An 11,427-nucleotide genomic window follows, 5' to 3' on the forward strand; every position below is an offset into this window, starting at 1 on the left:
ATGCCCTTCCCCACCACCACTGAAATCTTTTATAAAAAGAAATAGACATTTAGAGTATATCAATAACATTTAAATTTAAATTAATCATGAATAGATTAATGAACCAGATGGTATAAGGTTACAAGAGTAATTCTGCATAGATTTTCAATTAGCCAAGCATTCACAGACCTACCCTAGCAAACTCAAGCCTAGGCCAAGCACTGCAGAGAGAAAGTGACTTCCAAAAGCTCACAAATACATGCATAAAGTAAGGGAAAACAGGTTCAAGATAACATATCAATAGAGCAAAATAATACCGTTGGAAGAGAGGCTGAATGAAGTTAGAGTGTGGCTTTAATTAGAGACCACCACCTTTTATAAAGAAATGAAACTGTCGCATTGAATTTCTGATTGTAGATTATGCGCGTTCTGGTTTTTATGTTCATTTCTCAGGCTGTCAGATTTTTCATTAGAAATGAATTGTAATTGTCCTCATGAATTGCATTCTACCCAAGGATTTGATCAACAAAACAGTTTAATACTATAGTAGAATCCACAATTAATGTCACCAATTTGTAAATCCTAGTTAAAAACTGAATGTTACCAAGTTTCATTTTCTGATGCCCAAATAAACCACCCACCTCAGGAAAATGTAGCAATTACAGGATAAAACTCCCCACACCCTGGGAAGATACTTTATAACAAAATAAGCCAAATAAATGCACTATTATGGATCCTACAACTAGATTAACCCATGTGTCTAAGAGTTTCAAGAAATTATACATCATAACTCCAAAAGAAGCATATACTTCTCTTTTTTAACTTTCAGAATAATCTAGAATTAATAATTTCCTTGGAGAGCTGAACAGGTATTTATCCATCTTTAACCCATGAAGGTCCCTCATGAAATAAATAAAAATCCTTCTAGGCCCTTACCTCAAGGAAATGGAGAACAAAGATTACAAGGAGATATTGATAGGAAAAGAGAAAACAGACATTTCAATAGGATTTATAAAGCTTCATTTCTGACGCCTGTTGGCGAGTACATGGTGTTCTATACTTCTTTTTTATGACAAAATATTTTTTTAATTGCAAGGGAAATGTTTACCCTCAATAAATTATTAAGAAGTAAACTGTTTTGAAGCACACTGTATACACCCTTCACAACTGAGAAACACTTACTAATCACTTTTAGCTCATTGCTAGACGAAGACTAATCACTTTGAGCGCATCGCTAGATAAAGGTGCAAAACCTTTGCCAGATTCAAGTACTCTACTAACTTCTTAAGTCACGTCTTGGATTCCTCAAACTGACTCTGCCAATCCTTTCACGGACACTCCAGGTCCACAAGACTTTTTAAATGCTGTATTTTTCTAAGATTATCTTAAACATTTGAAGTAAAATAAGCATAATCTGGAAATCTGAAAAACCACTCTACAACCGTAGTCCTTCCTTCCTGTGGTGTTTGTGGTGGTCACACTTGTGTGTGTATGTGTGTGTGTGTGTGTGTGTGTGTGTACCACAACAGGGCACTAGAAGAAGGCCAAACAACAATCACACTACATAGGTTTTCGTAATCTCCTCTACTTAGAAGAATCCCATTCCAAAGATTGTCCTTAATTCCAAGATGACACTATTCAAGGAACCACATACTCAGAGCTATGGCAAGTCAAATTTTAAGAAATTTGAAAATGAGATGCTGGTGGTCTTGGCCCCAATTCTTTCTACTCCTTTTCAACAATTTCATACAATTGAATAGAAAATATCTACATATGGCTAGATTATTTTTTTAATCATAAACAGATTTATAAGAGTTTACTACTTCATCTAGAGCCTCACATTAAGATCTTGTGAAAAAGATAGTAATGGTAGATGACAGGCCTCTACCAATAGTGTGGGGCTGAGTCTTTTGCTTTATCACTGTCCTTTACTTCCTCAGCCTCTGGGATTCCATTTTCATCCAAGAGTCAAACAGACAAAATGGAAAACAGCAAACCATATACATATCTTCCCACTATTAAATCCAACAACGATGACTTAATTTCAGCAAAACATCATCATTAATCACATTAAATTAATATTGTTGTTCATTTGAATTTTATTGGTTTTATAGTTTTGTTTTGGGTTTTATGTGTAAATCTCTTTGAGTTTTATGGTTGTAAAAGAGCCATAAGCATAAGGAGTTATATTTTTACTTTGTATCTATACATATATAAGAAACATTAATTTTATTATTATTCAAGTCCACATTGAAGTATCACAAGAATTTTTTTTCTAAGTTTGAGGTTATCTCCTTCATAGGTATCTTTTCTAAGTTTCATTTGTATGCAAGAGTCATAGTTTCATGATCCCCATTTTACACATAAAAACATAACCTCTCAAAAGCTTGAGAAACTTGCTCTGACCATTTGGCCATCACAATCACATTCGGCCATCACAATCACAAGCCTGCATCAACCTGAATGTCACCTGGCACGCCAGAATGACAACAGGACAACAGAATGAGAACAGCAGGACTCTGCCCCTTCCACACCATTAGGAAAAAGCCTAACCCTGTTAGGAGTTTCCAGTCTAGGAAAGTCATTCAAATATCCAATGTAGTATCCCTGAAGCCTTAAAAACTGGAAAAATTTGTACTACTACTATTACTACTGATGATGACAGCAACAACAATCCTATAAATGGCAAATATTTACATAGTGGTTACAAAAAGCCAGGTACTAACCTAGGCCCATCACACAGTAACTTCTAATCTTCCCAACAATCCCATTTTACACATGAGCAAACTGAGGCACAGAGAGAAGCAACTTGACCAAGAGAATGCATAACAGAGCTAGGATTCAAACCCTAACAGTGGTCCAAGTCACTGCTCATAAATGCTATTCACATGTCTCTTCTATTTAAAAAAAAAAAAAAAACTGTTAAGAAAGCATGGCAGTGGGTCTTTTTGGAGAACACAATCAATGGCAAGCATTTCCAAACGGTTCTCATTAATTAGCTAGTAACTTAAATATTCTAGCACCAAAACTTAACTTATTGAAACTCCTAAATCCTCCCCTAAGTTAATAATGATTATTTGATTTGCTATTTGAGAAAATTACTCCCAATGGTAAGGTATTTCAATGCCACCCTGCTGCTATGGAGAGAAAAGTTACCTTTGTAGATCCTGTTCAAAGAAAGCTCATGCTTTGATCCTTAATATCCCATGAAGTAAAAGGTTATGCTTAATCTATATTTTATAGATCTAAAAGTCAAATTAGTTTCTGGGAGAAACAAGCAGAGTGTGATGGTAAGCATATTTCTGTAGCATTCATTTCATTCCTGGTTTGGAGGATACTATGTGCTGAGTTAAAGACAATTACATTAGTACAATACGTAGCAGTTTTTTTCCTGTATTATTCTGCAAGCATAAACAAGTTATACACATGTTAATTTACATTCTATATAAAAAGCCAATTTTAAATCCAATTTATAAGGCAATAAATATATAAAGATTCTAGGACACAGCAATAAAGTTATGCCATAAAGTAGAGTTAATTCACGACAACAATAATAAAAGCATGACAAATTTTAGCATTCTACCAACTGCACAAAGGTGTTTCAGGTAACATCTGTTCAGAAGCAATTGCTACAAGACAGACTAGATGAGATGCAAGGTTTCACAGTGTAATAAATGTATGTCAGTTTGCTTGCTTCATAATTAAAGACATGAGTCTTTGAAAAAAAGCAATTAAGCCTTGCTTTAAATCTGAGACAATTATCCCTACTCCCACCCCTTTCTATCTACCCACACACACACACACACACACACACACATACACACAAAAGATCCAGAGTGATCCAGAAGTAATAATTGCCATATATCATCTATTTTCAGCAGCTAAACATACTCCCAAAAGCCAATTGGCATATTTTGTTTCTTTTGATAAGTCATATATTAACAAACACACAAACAGACAAAAAAACTTCTTTTCTCTTGTTAGTAAGGATAAACAGGAAAAAAAAAAAAGTCTGGGGCAATTCAGGCAATTGACTTAGAAGACTGGCCTGAATAAAATAAATGATCCTACCTTATGAAGGTTTCAATGTTGGATGGATTGGGTGGATTTGGGCATGAACGACACTCAAGTGACTAAAGCCTTCAAATAAGAACACTGTCTCCAGGATCCCTGGGTGGCGCAGCGGTTTGGCGCCTGCCTTTGGCCCAGGGCGCGATCCTGGAGACCCGGGATCGAATCCCACGTCGGGCTCCCGGTGTATGGAGCCTGCTTCTCCCTCTGCCTATGTCTCTGCCTCTCTGTGTGTGTGTGTGTGTGACTATCATAAATAAATAAATAAATAAAAGGCATTTGATAACTAACCATGTTGAAAGGAAATTTAAAAAAAAAAAAAAAAAGAACACTGTCTCCAAGTCTTGACAATTCAGGACAACTGAAAGCATCACTTTAGCTTAGGACTCAAGGAAGAAATAAACTCAAAAAAAAAAAAGAGCACCTCCACCTTTTCTCAGCTTTCTAGCAACTACAAAAATGATGCCAGAACAAGATAAACTCAAGTTCTAGTCACTGTTCCAGAGGACCAAACTGTGAATCTTCTATCCACACCAGCACCACCCCACCCACCCACATTACAGAGTCCAAAACAAAATGATACCACAAGGAAGAGATTTAGATGAATCTGATGTAAACTGTTAGACCACACCTCCTTTCAATGTGATCAACCCTCATAACTACACCCTCTACCCTCTGTGTTTGTTTCCTTCAGCTGCCAAAACAAATCACCACAAACTTGATGGCTTAAAACAAAAATGCATTCTCTCACCGCTGGAGGCCTGAAATCAGAAATCCGTTTCACCAGGCTCAGATCAAGGTGTTAGCAGTACCTCCCTCCCTCTGGAAGCTCTAGAGGACACCAGTTCTTCCCTCTTCCAGGTTCTGATGGCTGCCAACATTCTTAGGCTTGTGGCTACATTGCCAATCTCTGCCTTAAGAATCATATCACCTTCTCCTTTTCTGTGGTCAAATCTCTCTCCTGCCTCCCCCTTACAAGGACATCTGTGTTTGCATTTAGGGCCCAGCCTGGTAATACAGAACAATGTCCCCATTCTAAAAACCTTAACTTGAAGTCCTTTTTTTCGATACAAGGTAACACAGGTTTCAGGGATTAAGACATGACTATCCTTGGAGGGTGCTCATTATTCAGCCTGCCACACCTGCCTCCAAATAAACCCAAAGCAACCAAGTTACTGCTCATAAATGCTATTCATAATGCCTCTTCTAATAAAAAAAAAAAAAAAACTGTTAAGAAAGGATGGCAGTGGGTATTTTTGGAGAATACAACCTATGGCAAGCATTTCCAAACAGTTCTCATTAATAAGCTAGTAACTTAAATATTCCAGCACCAAATTTTAACTTATTAAAACTCTTAAATCCTCCCCTAAGTTCATAATGATTATTTGATTTGCTATTTGAAAAAATTACTCCCAGTGGTAAGGTATTTCAATACCATCCTGCTATGGAAAGAAATCTCATCAAGCCTACTCTGATTTCAACTCCACTCAAGTTCCCAGTACAATAGACAATAGTACTCCAACTTCATACCTCTTCCTACCTCACAATCTGCCTAGGATCAGGAAATTACTAATTCTGTATTCATTAAAGGTGTTACTATTTTTAATGGTTCCTGAATGAGAAAAGTAGTAAAGATTAAAACTCCCAATAGCATGGGAAAGTAATACAGGACAACAACTAAAAATACGGAAGATAGCTTACCCGGCTTCAAATCCCATCCTCACCAACACGCAGCTATGTGAACTAAGGCAATTCAAAATTCAACCTCTGCACTCTGCTTCTCCCAACCAGCAAACAAAGCTAAAATACACACCTCATAGGGTTGTTGTAAGGGTTAAAGGAGAATGTGAGAGTGTGTGTGTGTGTGTGTAGGACACCTAGAAAAGAGCTTGGTTCATTAAGGGTAACTGTTATTAGTGATGATGCCCACGATGGGAGACATACAGATATTACTGGACAGGGTGAAAAACCTCTCACAACCAAAATTGAAGGTACTATAATGACATAATTAAATAATAATTAACAATCTGTTTGATGGAAACCATAAAATTAGATGCAAGATTTACACTAAAGTCTGTGAGAACTTTTAAAGGATATTCCTAATTAAACATAAGAGCTACTCTGCCAACTAGGATCACCAAATGCACAGGCCTCCTACCAAAAAACTGGCCCACAGCCCTGAGATGTAGACTTCTCCAGAAGCCATACATCCTGTTCTCAATCTAGATATGGGGGCCACCACTGTTTGTACTGCTTGTACTGTTTGTTTCTAGGAGTAGTAAAAGGTAGGAACAAAGTGCCCAATATCACTGAAAGGCATTTCATGAAAGTAGGGCAACCGTTTTATTTTGTTCTAGAGGGGAATTGGACTCAGGCTTGGATTCAGGTACTGAGAGTGTGACCTAGGACAGGGCAAAGTTTAATGATCCTCCTGAACTCTTTCTACCTTCGCACAGCCTTCTTCCAGGTACCTGCCTTGACCCCCAGCCTCCAATGGTTGCATCCTATCCCCTAGTAACTATCGCCAGCACCTCATACTCACTGCTTACCATATTTTCTACTGAAGTCAAGTCAGTTAGTTCACAAACAGCCCACACATCATTGATTTCCTGTGCAGCCAAACTATTACACATTTACAATAGAGTAATTTCTACTATTTATACAGATCTATGGGGAGAAATTCTGTACTACAAACTTTTATATACAATTCAAAAGTAACTTGAGACTCATGACTATACCTATGGTAGAAAACAAGGATGTGTTTGCTTTATCAAGCCTCAAGGTAAAACAAGATTTCAGCAGGCACTAGAGCTCGTTTGTGCCTTCCTAATCTAAGACTGGAGCAAGTGGCCAGTTACTCACTTCTACTACCAGCTTACAGCTTTGTGGGGCATGCAAAACACCAAACACCTAAATTAGCCCACAGGGGTGACATCACTAACAGGCTAATATGGCTCCATAGGAAATCAAGAGGAAGCCAAGAACTGACTCAACACCTAGCAGTCCAGCAAACCAAGCCAAGCTACAGAGGAATCACATGTATAGGTGATGTAGGAAGGAGTTAGGGGCAGATGGGGCTAGACAGGGAAAGATAAGGGAAAGGCTCCCAGAAATCTGTGGGCTCCCATAGATCCCAAGGACACCAAAAGGCCCAGAGACAGGCTCCTACCTATTCCAAGGAAACAGAGATAGGGCAGCAAAAAACAGAAAAAAATAATAAACCTGGCTCCCCAGCTCCAAAATGTTAGGGAGTATCTTCTTTTAATGGCTCCCAAGTAACCACAAAAACTCACCAGACCACAAAGAAGTCATTAAGGTGTTATCAATAGTCCCTGCTCAAACCAAGACTGAACAAGGATCTCAAGGTGGTGGGCTCCCTGGCTAGGTGCTCAATAAAAGACTGACACTGAAAGGCCTCAGTGGCAACCTTGTCGGGACCCCTCTCACTTCTGAGAGTTTTCTCTGTATCTCTGCTTAATAAGCTTGTATTGCTTTGCTCACTCTTCCTTGTCCACGAGATCCATTCTTTGACTTGGTGACAGAAGAATCTAGCTCTCCACTATCAGAGGCACTGCTGAGATCTGACAAGCAAGGGACAGTCTCCAGAGATGGGTGTCCATCCTCAAAACAAGAGTTATGAGGCTGAGACTGAGAGCAGTGTGGAACCAGGCCAACTGAGAAGAGCAGCTCAGAAAGCAGGCTAGGTACAGAGTAAGGGCTCAGGATGGAACTCCGGGCTCTCTTAAGAGTCCTACTTCCATAAGAGGTGGTCCCAAATCAGTGGCACTCCCAGAAAAACACTCCAGAGAACAGCATCCCTGGTAAGGCCTCCTGGAAGACAGGTTAAGATACAGCGATGCGCTTACAAAGCTCAACAAGCACAGAAGGGAATAAGCCACCATGAGTGTGAGACAATGCACATGGTCCAAAAACTGCACGCACCTGAACTATCAGATAAAGAACAAAAGGACTCAAACATAGGAAATGCCTAAAAAATGAAAGTAATAGGAAACAAAGAACTGTCAGGAATGACCAGGCAGATTTGAAAAAGAAATAAATGGAACCTACAGAACTAAAAAATACAGTTGACCCTTGAACAACCTAGGGGTTAGGGGCACCGATCGATCCCCATGCAATGAAAATTCGTGTATAACTTTTGACTCCCCAAAAACTTACTATCAATAGCCTACTGTTGACTGGACGCCTTACCAATAACATAAACCAATTAACGTATATTTTGTATGCTATATTATATACTGGATTCTTACAACAAAGTTAGGGAAAAGAAAATGTTATTAAGAAAACCATAAGAAAAAAGAAATTTCCAGTACCGTACTGTAGGAAATCCATGCATAAGTAGACCTCCACAATTCAAACCCATGTTGTTCAAGAGTCAACTGTAATTGCTAAACTTAAATATCCCAATAGCAGATTAAATATCGCTGCTAACAGAATTAGTGAAATGGAAAATACAGCTAAAGAAACTACCATGTAAGCAAGAATCTAAACTAGATTCGGGGATTAGGAATAGTCCAAATTACCTCTAAATGAATTATAAAGCCACGATTCAAATTAGACTCCTATCTAAAAGCAAATACCATGGGGGCGCCTGGGTGGCACAGTCAGTTAAGGGATCAAGTCTTGGTTTCTGCTCAGGTCATGATCTCAGGGTGGTGAGATCGAGTCCCACAAGTGCTGCAATCAGCAGTCTGCCATGGAACTCTCTCTCCCATTTCCCCTGCCCCTCCCCTATAAACGCGCTGGCTCACGTTCTCTCTCTCTTAAATAAATAAATAAACCTTAAAAAACAAAGCAAACACTGTGTTAGACATGTTTATTAACTTTTAAGCCTCAAAGGATTGCTTTTAGAGGTCTTTTTATCTTTACAACAACCCTTTTAACGTACTTAAAGAAATGAACAGACTAGGATCCAAATCGCCAGATATATCCTTCAATGAAACTAAATCTAAATATTAGTGTAGGTTCTGTTTTCAGGACATTCTTGCTGGAAGTGTCACAGAAAATCGTACCTCATGCATTCTGGAGCACAGGAGTGAGAAACAAAACGGAATGACATTATTAACCCAGAGAGCAGCCTCTAAAAGGAAGAAAACTCATTGCCCCAGGATTCTTCTCATACTGGCTAGAATCCTGCATTTGCCAGTTTAATTTCATCCTATTCATTCCTCAACTCTGTTAAAATAACAGTAACAACATAGTTGCCCCTCCTGCAAAACTTCACCTGGCCCATGGCCATGTGGATATTTAATTTAGCAAAATTAATCCATGTTATCCCTCATTTTCAGTATTCCGATACACATTTATAGCTCAGCTCCCAGTTTCATTCAACCATCATTATTAACTGTTAGGCTTAGCAACTCACACCCCCTCCACAAATCTCTACTCCTTTAATGTGTGTGTCCTGACTTAAATTCCTAATGAGTCTTGTTTACAGAAGGAACATGTATAATTTTACCTACAACTTAAAAAGTCTTCCATACTCCTAAGGAAAATGGACGGGTCCAATATTAGATTTTCAATTGTTTGATTCACCCCAAAGCTATCAACCCTTCAGTAATTTACTTACACACACATATAGAAAACCATCATCGCCACCTATTTTCACTAGCTGACACCAACAAAAAGATCTGCAAGCCTCTCTGATCATGACAGCTGCCTCGGGAGACAAAGTGACTAAGAGAAGCAAACAGAATGGCGAGTTTCAAATACTTTGGCTTCTTTGCACATCTAAGCAAAACATTCCTTAGCAGTGACTACACAGCCCGCCAAGTTTTAAAACGAGTTGTTCCTATGAGAGACACCTAACACGGGGAAACGAACAAGGGGTAGTGGAAGAGGAGGTGGGCAGGGGGGGGGGGGGGGGGGGGGTGACTGGGTGATGGGCACTGAGGGGGGCACTTGGCTGGATGAGCACTGGGTGTTATGCTAAATGTTGGCAAATTGAACTCCAATTTAAAAAAAAAAATTCTTTTTTTTTAAAACGAGTTGTTCCTACTTGGGAAAATCACATCTGCCTTTAAAAAAAATAAAAATAAAAAATTCTTGTCCTTAAAATTAAGCCGAAAAAGAAATCCTATCACCTAAAAGTTCACTTTGCAATGTCTGGTAGCCTCAAGACGCCAGAGAGGTGGGGAGAAGTTCGACTTAAAAAAAAAAAAATGAAAAAAAAAATGCAATGTTGGAAAAAATAAATAAATAAATGCAATGTTGGGCAGCCCGGGTGGCTCAGCGGTTTAGCGCTGCCTGGTCATTCCTGACAGTTCTTTGTTTCCTATTACTTTCATTTTTTAGGCATTTCCTATGTTTGAGCCCTTTTGTTCTTTATCTGATAGTTCAGGTGCGTGCAGTTTTTGGACCATGTGCATTGGGCTGCCTTCAGCCCAGGGCATGATCCTGGAGTCCCAGGATCGGGTCCCACATCAGGCTCCCTGCAGGGAGCCTGCTTCTCCCTCTCTCTCTCTCTCCCTCTCTGTCTCTATGAATAAAGTCTTAAAAAAAAAAAGCAATGTTCACCTCGGTGACGTCAATACATACATACTCGACCTGCTTTTCCTGCCGGCCAGAAGGAACTTGGGGCAACTCAATGATCAGTGCAAGTGTCAGCCAAACGGAATTAGGCCCTGGCCTCGTAAATCTACTGGGAGATTGGCAGCTCTGGAAACCTAGAACAAAACTTCCCCACCCCATCCCCACCCCATCCCCACCCCACCCCCATCCCCATCCCCCAGGCACCGTGGGTCCACCCCGTGGGTCAAAGTTGAAGGAACTTTTAGGATCCCGGACCCGAGCCGCGGCCCTCGGGGAGGGCAGGAGCTGCCCCAGCACAGCTCGGGGAGACACTCACGAACTTGGGGCGTTTCTCTCCAGGCTCCTCGACGGCGCCGGGCGGAGGGCGCTGGGGGCCCTTCCTGCGCGGCATCTTGCTCTCCCTGCAGCTGCGGAGCGAGGCGGAGGCGGAGGCGGAGGCGGAGGCGGGGTAGGGCGCCCCCGCGGCGGCCGAGCCGGGCTTCGGGTGGTGCTGCCGCGGCCGGGGCCGATCCATCTTCCCCCGCAGCTCCGGGGTGCGGCGGGGTGGGGGGCAAAAGGCGGCGGCACAGCGAGCCCGCCAGAGGGGACCTGCCCGCCGGGTCCCGCCCGGTCCCGCCCGGTCCCGCCCGGTCCCGCCGCGCCGGCCCAACTCACAGCCCAACCGCTGCTGCCCGGGGCCGCCGCCAGCACGTCCAAAAACTCCCGCCACCGCGGACGGCTCCGCGCGGGCCAATCAGGCGCGGCGTTGCCAATATCGCCACGCCCACGACCCGCCTTTTCCGGGCAGAGCGAAACGTGATTGGCTGTGCGGCCCCTCCGTCTGGCCGT

The 11,427-nt window shown here is 41.2% G+C and overlaps 1 protein-coding gene across 1 annotated transcript in view; it reads right to left on the minus strand.

The window, feature by feature from the left end:
* Positions 1 to 11,156, minus strand: part of DIAPH3 (diaphanous related formin 3) — a 490,845-nt gene extending 479,689 nt beyond the window's left edge. Inside the window, exon 1 of the mRNA XM_026009631.2 lies at positions 10,916 to 11,156. Within this exon, the coding sequence (XP_025865416.2) occupies positions 10,916 to 11,113 (198 nt within the window). The 5' untranslated portion in view covers positions 11,114 to 11,156. The remainder of the gene's footprint in view (positions 1 to 10,915) is intronic.
* Between the last annotated feature and the right edge of the window lie 271 nt (positions 11,157 to 11,427).

This window comes from Vulpes vulpes, chromosome 6, assembly GCF_048418805.1.
Source record: "Vulpes vulpes isolate BD-2025 chromosome 6, VulVul3, whole genome shotgun sequence".
Classification (NCBI taxonomy): domain Eukaryota; kingdom Metazoa; phylum Chordata; class Mammalia; order Carnivora; family Canidae; genus Vulpes; species Vulpes vulpes.